Here is a 22,145-nt window from a genome sequence, read left to right as displayed (position 1 = left end):
CGCTGACAGGCTGACATAATATATTCAAAACAGAATACATGTAACCTTGTGCTAACACTTTTATTTATTTTCTAGTTCTTGTTTTTAAAAATGCATTGTGAGTTTCGGCACTGTTGTTAATGGAACACCTTGCACCACTGAGTGCAAAACAAATCATCCAGCAATCCATAGGTTCATAGTCTGGGTAAAATGTAAATAAGTGTACAACAATAGAATGAAAGATGAACAAAATACACCTCCAATTTGGAAGTTGCTTAAATGCATGTTAACATTTAAACCATAGCACTGATCTATGGAGGTCGAAATTGTGCCCTTTTTTTGCCATACATGCAATGAATTTTTGTTGTTTTAGAATCAGTACAACTCTGATTTCACAAGTTTTCAACATGAGACTATGGAGTACCGAAGTGAATACGTCACGCCGCACAAAAATGTGTGTAAAAGACATTAGCGCGTGATTCAGCCCGAGAACCAACACGCCCGCGTACTCCATTCGTTTGCACTACACTTTCTGATTCTAAATGACGTCACACTTCGGTACTCCATTCTTTATGAATTATGAATAGAACAGAAATTAGTACACGTACAATGTAAATAGTGGGTTTCAAACCGAACTGCAAAAGAACGCGCAAATGCATGTCTGAAATGGAAAAAAAAAAAAGGTGAAATAAAATTATTTTCCTACCTACCTAACTGGATTTTTTTCAGGCCATTACCGTAAAGTTTTGTTTGGCCTTAACTATCCTAAGTTTCCGAAGAATATTCCTGTCGATTGAAATCATAAGGTGAAGAATTCTCAAGTCTTATGACCTGACTGAGGTCACCTCAAGCTCCACTCTGTGAAGGATATTTTGAGAGTTTTAAGGGATCAAAGCGTCATCTGCAACATCAGCCGACATTTGAAGAAAACAAATGGGGGGGGGGGGGACGTGTCGCCACACCACTTTTAGGGCAAGCTCCATACCAGAAACCAAAGACTTTTTGGGGGGCCTAATGGAAATATAGACAGCCGATTTACTTGAAGTAGTCAAACTACATTTTGAGAAAATGGCATTTGAAAATCCTCCTGTTGAGTTACAGTGAATGAAGAGTCAAATAATATACCAGGATGAAAACAGGTTTTAAAGATGCTTGATAGAACACACAAAATGGAGAAATGTAGAATAGGACTTACAGATTAAGGTTCACCTGAAACCAAAAATCGACCACGCCCTTCAATTTTGGCTTTGGACAATTTCCAACTTGAAGCTCATTTCATGGTGACAGGTCACATTTACAATGTACTATAAGGTTTTAGTGGACCAAGGGAAGAAGTGTATCTATAGAAAAAAAATGTATGCAGGTTACAAGCAAGTCTCAGACTAAGATTGTGAGATCATTCTTACTGTTTATTAGCTTGTTCTGTAGAAAGAAAACACTTCTGTTATCACATTTAGACTCAAAAGTCTTGTTGTATAATGTACAATGATATAACCTTAGATGAATCCATAATGTTCATTTACATGTATTTGTTGAAAACCGTACTTATGCATTCCAGTAGTAATACACCACCACCAAAATATTGCTCACTTTATCTGTTGATATTTTCTCAATTTATCTGCAGTGTGACATACAAAAGAGAAGAATTTGGCCAGGCATTTGGACCACAGATCTCTACTGTAGCAATAAAGAAACCCAAGAGATGACTACTGTCATCTCAAAATGAATGGAGCCAATATGGACGGTCCAGCCTCAAACCATGTTATAGTGGCATATTACTCGATAGACTCCTCAGGCCAATGTTAGCAGTACATGTAGCTTGGTTGATACTTCTGCTAATGTTGAGCTTGGTTCATGCCCTGCACTGCTGGATGACATCCAACCAACTGTCTAATATCTGGTTTGATCTAAAATAGTCTTGAAAAAACATTGCCAAGGGAAGTCCCATTAACGTGTGTTCTTGTTCAAAATTAGTGAAACCATTCAATAATGGAATGAAATTTGCTGAAATACATTATATTAATATTAGCATAAGTCAAAATCTTCTGCCAATATGTATCAAATTTGCACAAGGTTTCTACAATGTTTTCTGTCAGTCAACTCATGCAAACCAGATGAATCAGTGGTGCAACCATGGCCAAACAACCTGATGCATTTATTTCTTGTAATAGCTCTTTTGGAAAGCCTTGACATTCCCTGAAAATAAAAGCTTTCCAAGTCCAGCCACGCCGTCAACATTGAATGTGTAACCACTTCAAAGACTGTAAACCACCCAGTCTCAGGATTCTGGCCTAAAGGCATTAGCAATATTACTTTATAACAACAAATGCACAACATAAAAGTTGGTCAGGAAACCCCTTTTTGAATATTAGGCCATTTAGGGGGTTTTACCAAGTATTACCATTGTACAGGTGATCCAATTGTATTGATAATAAATAAATAATTATTGATAACAAGTGGTCTTCTCAAAATTATATAGGCTTTATTCACGCGTCGGCCGCTTTAATTGAAAGGCAGGTAAAATCTTCATTTTTGGAACTTGCGAATAGAAATGACAGCAGTGCTCAGATGAATAATTTACAATGTGTGCTTAAACATACCCTAATGTTTTAAGCCACAATTAAAAAAAAATGTTGAAATTGAGGCTTGGAATACATAGTTGGCATCATCCAATTCAACACTTTACAATTTATAAAATACATTCAGCAAACACGATCAAAACTGGCTTGCTCATGAATCAGGTCTATTGCATTAATAGGACTTGTCTTCACCACATCACCATATCAATACCACCAAAAGAAGGCTTCCAAAGCAATCTGCAGTGCACAAGTATTACTGGGATGTTTTCTCAATTGTTGATGTCATTCAGACTGAGTGCTTTCATTCCAGACAGATTTTGTTACATGAATTGAGTGACAATGAAAGTACAAAGTGTCTACTCATGCGTATCCCAGAGGAACAAAGTTGTGTCCACAAAGAGCACACTGTATGTAAGGCATATACCGTACAATCCGCTTGCCAGACCGATTCCTATTTTCCAAGAACTGATTTACATTAGGCACTCATTACAAACCTACTGTAAATGCCACAGAATGTGTAAACATTCATGTGAATGTGTGAATAATGAGTGTAGCATACCCAAGACCATGTCTGAATGTGCCATGCCACTGGTTATTAGTCAGAGGTCATGTCATAATACATTTGTCCATTGTTTCCAAGACAAGTGAACCAAAGCAGACTTTCCAAGACTTTGAAAACATTATCTGCCTACTTTATTGCTCAATTCTATTTTTGACAATTGCTTTAGGCAAACACAAATGTTCAATAAAAGGGATGGTGTTAACATATAGCCTACTGTATTATATTATAAAGAAATGATGCAAAATCCTGTACAAAATGTATACAAATTAAGCACTGCATCATGAAAATACATATCAACAAGTAATTCAGAATACATGTACATACATTTTTGGTTTGAAATGTCGGAACAATGTTATAATAATCCAGTACTCAAGAAAAATACTGGTTCTTTTTGTAACCCTATCAGCTTTTTTACTGTTCACTTCTATCAGAGTCTTCAAACTTTGCACAGACGTTGCATTTGCTTTTACTACTAATTTTTAAGCATTTACTCTGATCTGTAAGAATATAATGAAGCAAGCACTTTTACATTTGCTAAAATATGAAAGTATTTACTTTTTAGCTTTTGCTAGACTATAAGCGTCTATTTTGTTGAATTTAAAAAAAGTAAATGCTTCAGATTTCAAGTATTAATTAACTGGTAAGTTTTCAAGGCAAATACTTCTGCGCAAAAAGGGATGCATTTATCATGTTAATCGCAAAGAATTAAAACATACTTTATGAAGTACATATAATACCATACACTTCATTTCCAATCACATTTATGACAAATTTGTATACATTTTTTTAGTATAAATTTCATTCCCAGAAGGAACAATAATTTTGCATTTTATTTACGATGATTTTAATGCAGCACAGAATGACTAAGGAGTTGTCCAATGGCATTCTTGGGACTGAACGAAATGAAATAATTGTCCAATTTATTCGGTAATGTATCTTTTCAATGTTTTTTTTTTTTTTCAATACACGTACTTTAATATAAAAATGCTTTTGCTATTGAAATTTAGTACAATTTCACTCACAAAAATATGTGTCTATATTTTGTATGCAACTGTGACTGTCATCAGAACACTGTGGAGTTTTACAAGTTTTCATGAAAGTATAATTTCTGTATTCTGCAACTGCAAAAATTGTCTTAATCATTTTTGCCTGCTACTTTTTATAACTGGTTTACTTTTTTATGTGGTTTTGATATTTTGTAAAGCGTTTTGATATAAGGATAGGTTTCCCGGCCAATTTCCTAAAATGTTCATTCACTTCTGAAAATTAGTCATTCATTTGTGTCTGAATTTGAGAATCGCTCTGAGCACGTGTTTCATTTTCGCTACCAGAGCATTCGATTCCATTTCAGTTCAATCAATTAAGTAATTGAGCAGTACCTTTCGTTTATGTCCATTTAGATTCCTTTACAAGACTTCTTTTTCACTTTTAGAGAGCGATTTCAAACATTCCCCATTCTATTTCACTTTTAGTTTTATGCATTCGGCACCAGATACAAGATTTTCATTACCAGATTTTCTTTAATCGTCAATCAAATTAGCTGAACTTGAAATCAATTTAGAAAAGGTATGCTTGCGTAAATGAATGCACAGGTAACCTTATTGGCCGTCTGTTTCTCAAAACTGAATGCACGGACAATGAAAACGATTGAACTTTCGTTGAATTAAAATGGGATTAAAGACGTGTATTCAAATTCAGACGAAAATAAATGACTGACTTTCACAAGTGAATGAACATTTCTGGAAATTGGGGGGTGAGGGAACCTATATACTGTATTAAGAAAAAATTATTATTTATTGTTTTACTGGATTTGAGGATCAAATAAACTACATGTACTGTAATGTATGCATCACCTTGATTTGGACTGTTGCCCTACATGTAAACCCTGTGTGTGTGTGCCAGTTTGGACACAACTGTCAATAACAGATCATCCATGCAATCGATCTTACAGTAAGAAGCATTTGCTGGCAAGTTGTCTAGTGAATTCTTAACATAGGAAACTTTAATTTATACGGATTCCAGCATTTGCTTTTCGTTCTTGCTTCATCCTAAGTAAATGCTTTTACTTATTGCTTTAAACTTCCTAGCATTTGATCGTTTTTATTTATGCGACCCATTAGACTGAAATCAACACATTATTCATTAATCAACAGTTTCTTGAGAACTGTTTGGTCTTTCTCATCAAGTTGACATATGGCCAAGACAAGAGCTGATTGTCCACCTAATAAGAAAAGGAAAATATATACATGATGTATCAGCTACAGCAAAAAGGCACAAACAGGCTGATTCTCAGCTCTTGCTGGTTGTGGCCCAGCAACTGACAATTTCTCTGTGTACTTATTACAGTCCATCTCCCAGGCAAAGGGATTGATCATACATCAAATCAATATCGGTACTAAGAATATCGTTGGCATTAACAGAATGGAACTGTTCCCACTTGTACGCATGGCATATATGATGTTGAAGATCTAGTCAAGAGTTTTGTCTACAGCTTATGTAATAAACTTGGGGAACATGCTGACAATGATCAACATCAATATAGAAGTCTCAGGAATTCTGCTTTTTTTGTTTTTGTTTTCCTGTTTTGTTTGTGTTTTTTAACAACTAAGGGACGGAAAGTTGAATGGCTAAATTTGATGATGAATTCAATGACTGACCTACACAAGTTCTAAGTATGATGATTATCTGTCTGAAATATGGATAGTATACTACACTTTCGAGCGAGCGAGCGAACCCAATGACTATTCAAAAACTGGCTGCATACGCAGACAACAAGAACACGCAGAGCTCCATAGCAATTATTGATCAACGGTTGGCCACACACACTGATCATACCACGCTAAGCCCTTAAAATTCCTAGTTACGAACGTTACGGCCTACTCGTTTCAGTGTTGTTGACTCGAGTCGCTGACTCAGACTCGAGTCGCTGACTCAGACTCGAGTTGGACTCGAGTCGCTATTTTTTTTACTTGAGACTTGACTTGGGGAAAAACGACTTGGGACTTGACTTGCAAAAAATATGACTTGTGACTTGACTTGAATAAATTTGACTTGCTGACATTAACACGTTTCTTAAAGTTACAAAAAAAAAACCGCAAACCTCTGGGCGTTGCTGCGCACTAGCATAATCGGTTGAATGCAGATGTACATAGCGAATTAGCAACCAGCATGCGATAGTTGTTTACCGTAAGCGTGCTAAATGCAGCTAGGGTTTAAACAACTGGAAAACGGCTGCTACCCCCAATCCACCATAAAACAAAAAGAATTCACATCATGCATTAAATGAAAAAGTTCGGAGGGACATTTTGTCAGACGTCCTTCAAACATTCAACATGTTGGAACAAGTTTGAAAATTATATATCAAAATGCGTTTTTAGACTCTTTAGATACAAATAAGGTGTTTGAGGGAAGATGTTGGAAAAGTATATTTTTTAAAATCGCCTTACAAGATGCACGCTTTGATGAACCCCATTCCAATTTCTATTCCGGCTCCATCGTCGAACACATAAACTAGTTCCCGTATGTAGTATGTGCATTTAATATTTAATAAAAAATGACTCGAGACTTGACTTGGAAAAAAACTTGACTTGAGACTTGACTTGCTAAAATTTGACTTGCAACTTGACTGGACTTGGGAAAAAATGACTCGGTTACAACTCTGACTCATTTAGCCAGACACCTGAATGCACTACAGTGAAAATACCATTTGAGATAAACCATTTTGACTTTCACCATGTTCATAAATTTGGCTGAAGGACAGTCATGTGGAGCTGACAGATTTCCTTCAAATGACAATAGAGTAAAGATAAGATAATTCAGGATCTGGGCAGTCAATTCTATTGCGCTTTACTTAACCGTAGAGTATTACTACGTTATTCCCTTGAGGGCATTATTCCCTAGAGGGCGCCATCCATACGCTAAGATTTATTACCCACAGTACCTTGCGGCCCGCCCGCCATACTTCCTCTTTTCTCGCAGCGGCATTACATGAAAGACGAATATTTACAGAGCTCTCGCTTTGCACATTTTCTCGGTCTTTACTCGGCCATTTTTATAGCTAAGTTCATAGTTTTTTTCAACTGTTTGTCTTCTGTTGTTGTTTCTACAAGTTGAGTGAGTTTTTATTGTATTTTGGTCAGTTTTTCGTGTTATTTCTTTGGTCGTTTCGGGTACATTTCAGGAGTGAGTCCTCGCACAGCACAGGTTGCCGGTCACTCACTCCGTGATATTTCGCAACTTAGCAAATCCCTCACGATGCATCGAACTCGCATGTTCGGTGCTTTCACCTTCGAAACGAACACTGTAATTAACTGGCACTTTCGTTTTCTCAAAGCGGTATATTAAACTATGCGCGAGACTTCACATTGGTGGAGAGTTGTTAATTGCTACACCACACTTTACCGACCAGTCGGCGTGAAAATTTGCTGTTAGCCATTCATCACGCCGCACTGACCTTTCGGTATTTTTGCCTTCAAAACGAAAGCAATTATTTTTGCCAGCAATTTCGTTATCTCACAGCGGTGTATTGACCAACGTGCAAGACTTCACAAAATTGGCTGCAAGTTCTTAATTTTAATGCCACAACTTAATAATCAGCCAGCGTGATATTTCGCTACTTAGCAAATCCCTCACGCCACACCGAATTTTAGGTGCCTTGCTTTCAACAGTCTGCGTGATATTTCGCTGTTCGCAAATCCCTCACGCTGCACCAACATTTTGGTGTTTTCATCTTCTAAACGAACGCTGTTATTTTTACCGGCAGATTCGTTTCATAGCTGTGTTGTTCAACGTGCAGGACTTCTCAACATTGACTTCAAGTTTAACTCCCAACGCACAGCTTCGCGACCAGCCAACGTGAAATTCCGTTTTAAGCAAACCCCTCATGTTCCACCGATTATTTCGCTGCTAGCAAATACAATGAATATTCGGGGCTTCGCCTTCCAAATGAAAGCCGTTAGTAGTATGAACTGGCGATTTCGTTATCTCACAGTTACATGGTGTGATGCTTCAGGCGTCTTATTCCGCTCTAGTAATTTATACTAGAGCACAAGAGCGATACATCCGTCATTTGATAGGCCTATCGTTTGTTTCCAAACTAGTCTTCTGGCCACTCCAAAATTGTACCGGCCGCCTTATTGTTCCGGACGTCCCAACTACTTTGGCTGCCGTCCAATTTTTCCCGATCATTTTACATGTGTATGGGTTTCCCCCTGTGCTGCAATTATGTCATCCACATGGCCCCAAACTAACTCGGAAACACCCAAAATACGGATGGCCAATCAACCTCGCCCGCCGCTACTCCACTGGCCTCGTTGGCCGTATCCACGACCCCCATGTCCGGCAATCCGGGTGCCAGGGCCCTGCCTTTTCGGGCGGCGATTCAACTTTCGGGTGGTGAATCAACTTTGCACACCCCAGCCCTTGGTTTCTCTGCGTGGTTCATTCACATCAGAGTTCCCTGCTGCCTCTGGGGTCCCTCTACAATCTGAGGCTGATGTTTTTCTCAGAAGCAGAGGAAGAAATTTAAACACAAGTCGACCTGTACATATATATCTTTGACAGCTCTGTCGGTAAAAAAAAAAAAAAAAAAAAAATTCTCCTTATGACAAGGCCTTATATCTAAAACCTTGTCAGCCTTCTCAAAGCAGATTGCCGCGGCTGAGCCAGGTTCGTCGTCTGCTCAGCCCCGTCCGGCCCCAAACCCTAATAAAACACACACGTTTTTCGCCCTCTGGACACTCCAGTCTTGTTGGTATTTGCCTTTAGTTCCTTTGGTGCTCCCACAGACTCGCCGTCTGAACCTTCTGCCCAAGATGTTTCCTCTTCCCTGTCACCTCGTCAGGAAAAACAAGAGGACACAACTATGCCAGCCTCGATTACCACGTTTTTCACCTGGTACGAGACATGACGCACGTATTGGGGTTGTGTGAACCCAACACCTGCTACACAGCCGAGATTTTTAAAGCGACATGCTCGGCTCTGCCTTTCACTGACTGCAAAACTCCCTTTGGGCAGTTCCAGTGAACCTAATCAACATAGAGGGACGACGGGCAGCAATTCTTGATGTCAGATTTCTGCCCTCCAGTTAAACTTGCGAATGGCTCATGTCCCTTCCCTTCCAGGGGTGAGACCTCTTTGCCATTCAGGTGAAGACTGCTACGGAGAAGACAATTTTGACCAAGGTTTGTCCAAAACTGTGTTCCCGTCAAGCAGTGGATTTTAGTCCACCCCACGATGCCCTGCAAATACATGGGCCACCTTCTGTCCTTCAGCCTCAACCACTGCCTTTCGGCTACGGTTCAGCTGGCGGAAGTGAATACAAGACCTGTGACAACCCGGTTCACCCATTTTGACCGGGTCCTGGGGCCAAATCACTTCAGTCCAGTGGCTAGTCGACACTGTCTCACTCGGCTACTGCCTGGAGTTTTCGAGTGCCCATTTGTCGGACACAAACGCATGCCAGACTCAGGGTCTTCACCAGAATTGTGAACAAGTCACTGGCCAGTGCCTTCTATCGTCAAGGTCTATGGATGTTCATAAACCTTGCAGACAGATTCATCATAGGCACATAGTGGGCTTCAATGACTCACGCAGTACGTCAGACCCGCTCAATTTCCAAGTGCCTGGGGTTTGCATCAACAATTCTAAATCCCAGCCAATCTCATCCCAATGGCCAAGTTATTTCAGTGCTGTTCCCGTTCTACATGTACAATGGGACACGGCTCACCCGACATGGGGGCGAATCGCCAATGTTTGTCGATGCGATTCCCTAATGGCTAACTGGCGCACCTTACGGACTTGGTTTCCCTGTGCCGCCTGTATAGGGCCTGCTGCAAATTTCTGGGCCCCTTTGATCATGATTCCACCCTGTATCCCACATGGTACTGTGTTTACAGAATACCCGGCTGTGTCCCCGATGGTGGATTCAACCGGACAATATCAGCCAGGGTTTTTTTCCCAGCCCTTTTGGCCCATCATGACAATCACAATTGCGACAACACAACTGTGGTGTCCTACATATAGGTGATACTAATATCCTCCTGTGCCTGTGCCTACTCACATGGCAACTACGGCATTGGCGTGGCCAGCATGGCATCTATTTCTAAGAGGTCCATTTGGTGGACAGAGACCACACCACAACCGATGCACTCTCCAGGGGCTGGATTCGCCCCATGGAGTGAACCATCCAAACCTTGGTCATCCGAACCTTGGTGACCACCAGGCTCTCTTCATTACCACGTTTCGCCACATCGGCCAGCATCCTTCGATACAATCGCTCGCTGGGTCATGATGGCCATACGACTCCCATCGTCTGAGTGACCGATCCTGAACAGAGTACAGGCCCACGAAGTTCGTAGCGTGGCGACCTCTTGGTCTCACTTTTTCAGAGGAGTGCTCCTTGCAGATATCATGCAAGCGGCATGTTGGAAATCCTCCAACACATTCATCTCCTGTTATTTCAGGGACGTGCTGCAAGCCGACAGCAGAACCGTTGTGCAGCCCTCCCTACTGCCCCAGTGGCGCAACCGGATCCAGTTCCTCCTCCGCTGGCGTCCTGCAGTACCGACCAGTGACGGATTACCCCATTATGGTTACAGCCGATTCCTCTGGTTTTAGTGGGTTTAATCTTGTTGGCTTTGGGCTCACGCTTCCTTGCAGCCTGCCTTACACATCGTACACTCTCATGTCGTACGTGAACCCATCTACCTAAAATGGTGCTACTCTGCATATGTAGTAATACTCTACGGGTAAGTAGAGCGCAGCAGAATGCCCCCCCCCCCCCCCCAAGTGTGGGCCGATTCTACTAGCGAATACTTACCCGTAGAGTGCCCACCCGCCTCCCCACTCTCATGTATGCGTTCATTCACGCACCTTACGCTCGAGAAGAGAGGAAGTATGGCGGGCGGGCCGCAAGGTACTGTGGGTAATAAATCGTAGCGTATGGCTGGCGCCCTCTAGGGAATAATGCATATGTAGTAATACTCTACGGCTAAGTATTCGCTATAAGAATATGGACCAGGACAGGATATTGAAAATAATGTATTCGCGATTGAGGGGCGAATTAGAGAATAAGGGATATTTCTTTTATCACTATTTTGCACATTCCTGTTTCACGACTGAAAGAGACATAGACCACCGTACGCACTTGGCTATCTCCCCCCCCCCCCCCCCCCCCCGGCTTAATCCTTCTGGTGGACCTTGCTATCTCCACTCAATTATCGTTGTCCAACTTCATTGCTGAAGTTGTGAGCGTCTGAGAAGATCTCAAGCACATGACCACAGTTGTGTAAGTTTATAATGGATGAAACTTGAAACCTTGTATAGCACAAACCAAAGGTTTTGCATTCCTTAACCAAGGTGATTAATTTGACATACCCAGCACGACATGAGATGGAGGGGTAACACCCCCCCCCCTGATCTCCCTATGCCCTATGCAAACCTTAGACTATTGTTGTCTAACAACATATCCCCCTAAATATATCAAAAGAATGCCTGAGATTCTGGTAACACAATGACCAACACAAAAGGGGGGTGGGGTTTTCCCCTCCGTCTCATATCGTGCTACATATGTAATTTGACTTACATGTATTGTGTAGTGAGCTCTTGTGTGCCTCCTGCAGCTTTTGAAAGAACTGTGACACCATTGAATACAAAGACGCTTGATCCTGAAAATTGATCAACAGGTTTTACACAAAAAAAAAACATCAAACTTTGAAAATACATAAGACTAGGGTACACAGTTTTGTAAAAAACTTCAAGCTTTTTTCCCTTTAACCCTATTAACCCTAACAGAACTCGACCCATCAAACCCCAACGGCATGTTTTGTTGGAATCTGTCTGGATGGGTACAGTAGCCCTAAACTGACAGTCTTTTACATTGGGTTGGCACACCTCCAGAAACAAAGTCAGAAATGGGTATGGTTACTAGTAAATCATTCTAGGGAGTTAGGGTTAATGCAATAATTAATTTCCCTTTATTTTGCAATACAGTTTGGTTTTGTTGGCATATAACTACATTTACATACTGTTTATCAAAGTCTATGGAATTAAGAGGATTCCACCAAATGCCCAAGATTTATAAGATATATTTAGCATTTTGGTATTTTTCAATTTCATTCATGGATTTTGAAATGTTGAAGGGTATGCAGATGGGTGCAAATTGATGGGCGGGGTGTCACTATCCTCCAAGCTTACAATTACGTCATAAACCCCAAACAGTGTAGAACTCCAGTCCCAAAAAAATAAATACTTTCAAACTTAAAGATAATGTACAACGTTTAAGAAAAGTGGGATTTTTGTATCAATTTCCAATGATGATTCCAACCATCATTCAAATACTGCTCCCAATTTACAAACTTTAGTTAGTTCATATTTTGTTTGAAATAATTTACACATCCATGAATGGGTGCTAGTCAGCTAGACTGGTTCCCTGACCTGACAATTCCCTGACATCTATAAATTGCTCCATTTCATCTGAAGTAGGGTTAACCAGACTATAAGAACAGAATTTTTCTTGATTTTTCCAGCATCTATGAACACAAAACTTTAAACAGTGGGGCGCTGTGGTCTAGTGTTGCCGTGTTGCATGGGTTTGAACCCTGACAGGGTACATGATGCTTGTGCTCTTGGGCAAGGAACTTTACTACAATTCCCTCTCTCCACCCAGGAGTCTAAAATGGGTACCTCTGAAGGTAGACACCAAATTGAGCTGATCTGGACCTGCTGCAAACAATAATAATAATAATAATAATAATTGTGATGCGCATTTGATAATATTCGTATGGAATAAAATCCGTAAAAATGCATTCGTATTGTCTTTTCTGTCTTACTGAAAATGTCGACAACTATTTTAACATACAAATTGCTTCCATATGTTGTTACAATCACCATGACCCATATTCAGAAGGAAATCGCTGTAGTTTTTTCCCATTGAAATTACCAAGTTCCATGCAGCAAAATTGATTGCGCTATGAAGATAATTGAATGGAAGGAACAGTGTACAGCACTGGTAATGGGTGGCTATTATACATGGTTGATTTTGACATTGTAAAAATGTCACCCAAACACCGATGGGGGATACAAGATTTCTGCAAGTTAATTCACATAACTTAATCTCTGTGTTCCATGTATGTTTTTTCTACTTTTCTGTGTTTCTTTCGAAGTCTTAATGTGTATACTTGTAGCTATACAGCGTAGCGTGTTTCCCAAAATTCCACTGCTGGTGCTGCTTGTGGTTGGCGGTATACACATGGAATTCCACACATGCTGCAACGGCAAGATGCAACGAATAAACACTGGGCACAGTGGTGTGCCAATTCTCCATTATATTTAAGTATTGTCAACACTACATTTTCCCCCTTTAGCTAAGGCAAGTGTTTTCATTTTTTGGAGGCCAGTTTTGATAATGTTCGTAGTGCAAATGAAGATAATTTGGGCATACACCTTGACTCTATCTAATAAGCATAAACAAATTTTGCAAAATAAAAAAAAAATGGCCTAGCTACCGATGTTATTTTTTGCCTCATTGTAAATTACTGGTTGATTTTTTTAATAGTCTGGATTGTTTTTTTTTATGCATGTATGCAGTAAAAGTAATTTTTTTTAAACTACAAAAATGCAACCTGAATTTATACAGGTCAATCATTTTATTGCTCTTGTGGTGTATAACAGTATTGGTAATAATTTATGGTATTTACATGTTCACCCACAAACAATGTTGGTAAACTTGTACTAGTTGGGGGGTGTTCTTGAAAAGTAGTACTCTATGTACAACCATGAACATATTGAAAACTGTGGACAGCCCCTAACAAAACAGTTGTTTACTGCTGTGAAGTGGGATATGTCATTTTTAACCCCCTCGGGGAGCATAGCACCCCATGGGTGTTCAAAATGTCATATCCCACATCACAGCAGTCAACACTTGTTAGTTCTATGCCACTAACTGCCTGGCAAACTGGACTTGCATAGTTACCTCTTGCTCATCATCCCAACTGTCCCAGTCAGAGTCAGACCCATCATTGCTGCCATGTTGATCCTCCGGACTGCCTACATGTGTTGGCCATGCCATCTGACCACTCCCACTACTCACACTCAGTGATAAAGACTCTGCAGCTTGACTAGCACCTAGCAGAAATAAACACATCAAGGCGGTTTGGTGTTTCTTTCCATCAAATCTTGTTTGAAGTTGACGTTTGGTGTTGCTACCAGTACTGTACCATTGCTGCAGTAGAGGGCAGTGAACTGATCTTCAAACTAAAACAACATCTTTTAATTTCTCTCAGGATGGTTTATCTACCCTTCGAATTTTGACCCCTAAAGTAAAAACCATTTTTTTTTTCATTTTTTCATTTTTTAAAGCAACAATCACCAAAACTGCATTTTGATGTTTTTCAATAAGTGAACGTTTGAGTTTGACGTTTGAGCTTTTGACAATGGAAGAAACAGCAATTGTTTGAAAAGAGCACTTGTAAGTTGTATGAAGAAAAAAAAACAATATTAAAAATCACTCATAAACCAATCTGTCATTAGCCCTTTTCACACTAAACAAATCTCGGGGTTGAAGCAGGGTTGAAACATGCATCGTGTGCTGCGAGTGAAGGTGGGAACACAAGGGACAACAAGTGAGAGACCTTCTGAGCACACAGAACATCTGACAGAAAGAGGTGCTAGGGATGATAGGTCCAGTCCTACCAAATTGATAGCCCGCTGTTCGATTCTGTCAGAAAGGGACAAGTAGCAGACTGGAGCACCAGCCCAGATATGACTGCAGTATTCCATGACTTGTCGTATAGTGGCCTTGCACAGATGGAGCATGGCAGTTGGAAGAAGATACCAACGTGCATGATACAAACAGCCCAGACGCTGAGATGCTCTTCTGGCAGAGTTCTAACAAGTCACTGATTTTTGTGACTAGAGTTGAGTCTTGTCATTTTAAAGAAGTGACTCAAGTCGAGTCATTTTAATGAATGACTCAAATCGAGTCGAGTCATTAGGTCAAGAAGGTTTGAGTCGAGTAGAGTTGAGTCAAGTATTTAACTTGAGTCAATTCGAGTCACAAATATTTGAACACTACAGGGTGGTCCAAAATAAGTTTACACATTTTCAGAAGCACATTTCTCAAAATTGAAGAAAAATGTTGAAATTGTTTTAACCCTAACCCTGCCAGATGCAACACAGTGCATCAGGTGGAAAATAACTGGTGCACTTTGATGCATTCAGCTACCAACATCAATGCATGAATGGCCAGCTCTGAAACAGTGAGAGCTAGGTCCCATTGAACAATGCCACAGTTGTATGCTGCCTGCGGTACGGTGACCACAGACTCTGAGGCAGTTTGGCCTTAAAGACTTTTCCCCTGATGGATCTTGCTACATTTGGCAGGCTTGTCACTTAGACAAGTGGTGCATGTTGCTACGTTTGGCACGGTTCTAGCAAACATACGCTGGAGGGTTAGGGTTAAAGATATTCCTAAACTACAAGATCTTAGTGGTATATGATGAAAACGGCATTGAAAAAACCCATTGCCATTTATTAATTTAGGCTTTATTTTCAGCACCGTTTTCACCATATACCACAAAGATGCTGTAGTGTAGGAGTATCTTGAAACAATTTTAATGTAATGTGTCTCCCCAATTCCAAGAAATCTGCATTTGAAAAAGGTGTAAACCTTTTTTGGACCACCCCTGTATATAACAAAGACAAGAGAGAGAAAGTCAATATTTATATTAGGTTTTGCCCTTAAAGAGAAAGTAATTTGTATCACTAACAGTCAACAAGAAGTGAAACTTTGATCTTATATATGCTTCAGTTTGGTTTGGCTTCGGGTCTAAACTAAAATTTTTCACTGATCGCTGACAACATCAAATCCAAATTGCATTACAAAACTTTTTCTGATTATTTAAAAGTGGGCATGTATCTAATTAATTTTTAAACGGAAGGCATAAATTTAGTCAGCATTCGAATCCAAGAGCTTTACAAGAAATCGCCCAAAGCCAATGATGAAACAACAAATTGGAAAACATGTTTAAAATCTGAGTCCTGGATAGTATTATGTGTGTTCCAGAACCATAAGGTGGGAGTCTGTGACATGTTGTATGTTTGAACATGACAAGCGGCCGATGTACCGTACTGACATCACAAAGAGATGTGAACATAACTTTGCACCGTAGGTCATTACAAATAACTAGTCATTGCAAATAGCTTTTACAAAGTTTTGCTTTTTTTGGGGGGGGGGGGAGAGGACTTCAGTCTTTTTAGCCTTTGCTCGAGTCGAGTCTTCTGATGAGGGACTCGAGATGAGTTGAGTCATTTGCTTGCAGTGACTTGAGTCAAGTCGAGTCATTTACCATTAGGGACTAAAGTCGAGTCGAGTCACCAAAAATTGTGACTTGAGTCGGACTCGAATCGAGTCAAGTCGAGTCATTTACCATTAGGGACTAAAGTCGAGTCGAGTCACCAAAAATTGTGACTTGAGTCGGACTCGAATCGAGTCAATCACTCGTATCATTACAACTCTGGGTTGGAGGTTATATCTAATCCAAGCAGGCGGATACTAGTACATTCCTGTAACGGTAAGGATCCAGAAATAAGTCAGGGAGGGATGGGGATCTTGAGCTGGATAAATGCAGCAGATGAGTCTTCTATGGATTGAAGGTAACAAGCCAGTCATTACCCCAGCCAACAACATTCTCATGATCCTGGCTGAGAGTAGCACTACAGGGTGGTTAAAAAAAAAGGACACCCACATTTGACAGCTATTTTCACCTAATTTTAAAAATTATTTTTAACTGTCGATTAGTAGCTATTAAAGTACTGGCCTTTAAGCAAATGTGACGAAAAAATCGTTGCATTTGCACATTTTGTCGTTGAGCTATGCTAATTTGAACATTTCATGTGCGAAACCTGTTTGTCAACGGAGGTATACATTCCCTTCCCTTGACTGAGCTCAGTTATCGGAGCTTTATTTGAAAGGGCATGACATTTGATTGTTATGTAATGTTATGCAACAATGAACTTAAGCCGACAGCTCATTGAGAAGATGATCTTAACACTGACATGAATAATAATGGGACAGCTTCAATAAAAATTATTGGGGCAAAATATATTTTGGTGGGAAGGTTCTTTAATTTTTATGAACTACGAAAACGTCCAATTTACATAGAATAACCCGTGGACAAGACTGATTTTGGTGACTTGTATTCAAATTAGCATAATGCTATTTTTGTGACTTTTACTAAGCTTTTTTCACCATGCATGGTTAAAGGCCTATACTTTACTACCATGTAAAAAAATGTTTTATAATAAATTCTTGAAGTAGGTGAAAATTGCTGTCAAAAGTGAGTGTCCTTTTTTTTTAACCACCCTGTAGTGAGGAGTTGACAAAGAACACTGTTGAATCGTCAGCATAGATGGCTTTGATAGGGTGCAGTCAGATAGGTCATTGATGTACAATATAAACAATGTAGGGCACAATACAGAACCTGAGGAACCCTCGGCATTAATGCTATGAGTAGGGGGAGAATGGACCCTCATGAACAACCGAGAGACAACGATGAGCAAGAAAATCAGAGATTGTGGCAATTAATTGACCAGCGATACCACAGGATTTCAATTTGTGAATGAAACCCTTGTGCAAAATGTTATCAAAAGCCTTTGAGTTGTCAAGGGCCACAAGCCTGGCTTCACCATGTTGATCCAAGGCCCTATTCATATGCTTGGAGATTAGAGCTAGGACATCACCAGTACACTGTGAGTGCCGGAAGCCATACTGGGCATCAGTTAACAGATTGTGGTCCTCCCAATTGATCTAGGAGATGCTGGTAGATAAGGTATACGAACGCTTTACTCATGTAAACATGTAGCAAGTAGGTTAATAGGCCCATAATTAGAGGGATCAAACTTCTCACAAGAACCATTGAACACCAGAATAAAAGATGCCAACTTCCAACTAGAAGGAAACTCAGACTTTGATAGACATAGATTGTACAATTTTGTCAGAACAGGGGACAATTCTAGAAAACTCTGTGTCAAATTCAAACTTATTTTCAATTTTGTATTGGCATTTTCAAGGGTGTTTTGGTGCCATTTTGTTTTTATGCTCATGCGTTTTCCATATTCATGAGCAAAAAAGTAATGTCATTTCGAGCAGAAACTCAATGTTACATTTTTTAGCACAAAATGTAGCTAGAATTTTGAATATTTTACTGCTGTAATTTTATTTTCTTTGGTAATCCGTTGTAGTGTCAGTACATGGCAGAAAGCCAAAGACCAAACATTTCTCACAAATGTTTTCAAAGAGCAATTGTTTGGATTTGACAATTTGAACAGAAACCCCTAAACTGAACAGCGTCTTCCTGAAATGACATTACAGCAACAGCGCCCTGAGTTGTCCGGAAAAGCATGGAACATTTTAAATGTTTAAAAAAATGCATTTTTTAATAAAATTTACCAAAATGGAATGTCCAATAGTTTTCATACATTTAAGAGAAGTAGAAAGTTTTGCACAATGTGTTCCTATGAAAAAATCATCGCATTGACCCTATTATTGATGGGAGAAGAGCGCAACTCAGGGATGGGGAACGTTGGCTGGTTACAGTTGAGAACGCTATTGGCAATCCTCCAAAAATCACTGCTTCTAAGACATTGGGTTAAGATGAAGTCACAAATTCCTTGCTGCTTGCATTCCCAATGTGCATTCTAGCTAATGACGTGCCAAGGGTCTTCGTGGAACTATATATTTAAACATGAGAAAAGCACAAATTGTGTTTATTTTGAATCACCCCCCCCCCCCCCCCACAGTAGTGTAGTTGGGGTCTACAAGCGAATACTTACCTGTAGAGCGAATACTACCTATGCATTGTTCCCTATGCCGGCAGGCAATTTGCTAAGAGTTTTACATGCAATAGCGCCCTCACGTGTCCTACCCACGACGCCCTGTGACATGCGCACTACGTTAGCGTCCTCTTTTTCTCAAGCGTTACCTGCGTAAGCACTCAAGGAATCGAGTATAGTGGGGAAGGAGGGAGGTGTGCTCTACAGGTAAGTATTCGCTCGTAGACCCCAACCACACTACTGTGGGAGGGGGGGGGGGGGAGTCTACATCACTCTACTTACCTGTAGAGCGAATACTACCTATGCATAGACTTGCACCGAGTAAGGCGGTGGGTATACGCGAATTACCGTATGTCTACAGGGGCGTAGGACATAAGGCGTGTCCGACGGCAAACAAAACAAAACAAAAACCCAAAACCCCAGACGCTCTAGCTCGTGTGCAAAAGGTCAGGGGGGTGTCACCATTATGGGGATAAACACATGATAGGTACACCTCATTGGACTTAATGTATATATGTATATGCTCACCCGTTAGTGCTTCTGTGAGGCTCGACTGGCCGCCTTCAGCACTTCTCTTCCAGCCTTGCCATCTGCCTGGAGGACACCCTTCAGGTAGCATTCGGAGAACGTGTTAGGGTTCTTCCAGCAGGCTGCCTTGACGATGTCACCTAGGGGGACACCCTTAAAAAAGGCCCACGAGGTGGACACTCCCCTGACCTCATGCGCTCGAATGGGTCCCTCGGTCGCTGGCCAGCCGCCCGGTACGGAACGAATGGCCGTCACGATCCAGCGGGTGATTGTATCGCGGGACGCCGGCCCAAAGGGCGGGGTCGTTGTGATGAACAATTTTCCGTGTCCCGTACGAAGTGACATACCACTTAAGTGCTCGGACTGGGCACCAAAGTTTGTCGTTTGTCTCGGTCGAAAAAGACTTGATGTCCGGGACAAAGATGTCTGGGGGCGTAAAAGCTTCCGACTGGTTCTTTGCAAGAAAACCGGCCGTAGGGATCAGGCGGACACCCCCCGGTTCCCACCGGATGTGTCCTGTCTGCACCGACAATGAGTGTAGTTCGCTACGTCGTCGGGACGTAGAGACAGCCAACAGAAAAACTACTTTGATGGAAAGTTGTAACAAAGTTGAGCAATCCATTGGTTCAAAAGGGGCCTTCGCCAGAGTGGATAGTACACTGAAGAGGTCCCAAGATGGAATTAATGTGCGTACTGGGGGACGAGTATTAAACATCCCCTTGATCAGTTGGCTGATTGCAGGGTTGCCGGAAACGGAAGAACCGTCCAGAAACCCTTGATGAATCGCGGCAACGGCCGATCGATAATTTTTTACCGTGGCCGTCGTGAGCCCACTGTTAAAAAGGTCTAGGAGGAAATTCCCCACTTCCCTTACAGAAGTATTGGGGGGATGAATGGATTGCCGTCTCCACCATTTAAAGAAATGGCGTAGTCGGCTATCGTACACCTTTCTGGTTGAGGCTCTGCGGGACTGGGCTGCAATTGTTGCAGCTCGTCGCGAAAGGCCTGCTGAGCAGAGGGATCGCGTGACAATACCCAGCACGTCAGGTGAAGATCCCCCGGAGCCTGGTGACTGATTCCCGAACTGGGCTGATAAAGGAGATCGGCCCTCCTCGGTAGAATTACCAGGCGGTGAACCAAGAGCCGGACGAGCCAGGGGAACCACGGCTGGCGGGGCCAGAACGGGGCTATAAGGAGGATTCGGCAATCCTCCTGCTCGATCTTGGTCAGCACTCGAGAAACGAGGGAGATGGGTGGGAAGGCGTAGGCCAGTAGGCCGTCCCACCGCACCGACAGTGCATCAGTCTGCCACGCGTTGGGATCTGGGCCCCTCGTGCAGTAGATCGGTAGCTGATTGTTCATTCACGACGCGAATAGGTCCACATGAGGCCAGTCGATTAGTCAGAAGATCGACTGAGCCACCTGTGGGAGCAGCGACCACTCTGTCGGGGCGATCCAGCCTCTGGAGAGAGCGTTGGCTGTGACGTTCACGCATGCCCATGTGTGCCGCCGAGTCCATTCTACGGGTGACATCCTCTAGCTTTCCACAGCACTTGTCCGTAAAGGGAACCTTGGAGGAAGCCGTCCCTCGGTCAGCGGCGAGTTTGTCGATGGCCGAGTCCGGCAGGACTGGAGTTGAAAAATATTTCTCAAAATCCCCTTGGGAAAATGATAATAAGAGTCTACGTGCTTAGCGTAGGCACTCCATGTCTTTGCGTGCATTATCCCGTCTATGTGGTCAACGCGCACACGGTCCAGCGGCATTGTGGGAAAATCCCGGACCGGTTCTGCCGTCGGTCCCGATCTCTTCTTGAACGACTGACGCTCAGGAGGAGGAGGTTCGGTACCAGCAGGGAGATTCAGGACCCTGATCATATCCCGTTGAACCAGGCGGAGTTCAGTCTCAGCCACCGATAAGCGTTGCATGGTGCGGGTCAGTTCGCTCTCGTCCGCCGAGTTGTCAGAGTACGGGGGGCGAGTTGTCACCGGGGAATGGGAACCAGGCCTTGGGGGCGAAGCAGCGCCGTCACGGTGTCCCGGTATCGAGCCCCGCTCGGACTCTAGTGACACCGATGGGTGTAAACTAATACCGGGCGGTGACGCCGCTGCACGGCTCTCCGTGCGCGGCATTGTCCGCTGGCCTGTAGTCACCCCACCACGGCCGTGATGACTGGCGGGTGGGGGCTGTAATTCTGGAGGGGACTCTGGCACACGGCTAACCATGTGTGGTATGTCCCTTTGGCCCGGAGTCATCTAGCTGTGACCGTAGTCTCCCTGCCAGCCCGACAATGAGGCCGCGAGGGAGTGAAAAGCCTCCCAAAAATCATTGCGCAAAATCGAGTCGCCACCCTTGTGGCGTTTCCCATGGTGTGATCGACCGGATGACCCGCTAGAACTCATCAAAGAACGGCAGAAACGGCGGTTCTTTTTCGCTTTTTTCTTTTTTGAAGATCGACTCCGAGTAGTTTTCTCCCAGCAAAGAGGCATAAATAAAACAGTGAAATTCAGGTCGATTGAAATTTCACGATATACCTCGCCAGCGGCTAAGAGAAAAAGAGGACGCTAACGTAGTGCGCATGTCACAGGGCGTCGTGGGTAAGACACGTGAGGGCGCTATTGTGTGTAAAACTCTTAGCAAATTGCCTGCCGGCATAGGGAACAATGCA

The 22,145-nt window shown here is 42.1% G+C and overlaps 2 protein-coding genes across 10 annotated transcripts in view; one reads left to right on the top strand and one right to left on the bottom strand.

Annotated features, from left to right (window-relative positions):
* The window catches only part of LOC119739558 (cyclin-dependent kinase 10-like), a 43,982-nt gene extending 39,969 nt beyond the window's left edge, over nt 1–4,013 (top strand). For all 4 annotated transcript variants that reach the window (XM_038214547.1, XM_038214548.1, XM_038214546.1 and 1 more), the window contains exon 12: nt 1,604–4,013. In XM_038214547.1, coding sequence (XP_038070475.1) covers nt 1,604–1,685 — 82 coding nt within the window. In that variant the 3' untranslated portion in view covers nt 1,686–4,013. The remainder of the gene's footprint in view (nt 1–1,603) is intronic.
* Nucleotides 4,014–5,014: 1,001 nt separating this feature from the next.
* LOC119739556 overlaps nt 5,015–22,145 on the bottom strand; it is a 106,635-nt gene continuing 89,504 nt past the window's right edge. For all 6 annotated transcript variants that reach the window (XM_038214539.1, XM_038214540.1, XM_038214541.1 and 3 more), the window contains 3 exons: nt 14,093–14,244; nt 11,705–11,786; nt 5,015–5,341 (listed from right to left, as the gene is read on the bottom strand). In XM_038214539.1, coding sequence (XP_038070467.1) covers nt 5,256–5,341; nt 11,705–11,786; nt 14,093–14,244 — 320 coding nt within the window. In that variant the 3' untranslated portion in view covers nt 5,015–5,255. The remainder of the gene's footprint in view (nt 5,342–11,704; nt 11,787–14,092; nt 14,245–22,145) is intronic.

This window comes from Patiria miniata, unplaced genomic scaffold (genome assembly GCF_015706575.1).
Source record: "Patiria miniata isolate m_02_andy unplaced genomic scaffold, ASM1570657v1 HiC_scaffold_30, whole genome shotgun sequence".
Classification (NCBI taxonomy): Eukaryota; Metazoa; Echinodermata; class Asteroidea; order Valvatida; family Asterinidae; genus Patiria; species Patiria miniata.
Note: the sequence above shows the minus strand (reverse complement) of the source record. Positions and strands in the feature narration are given on the sequence as shown.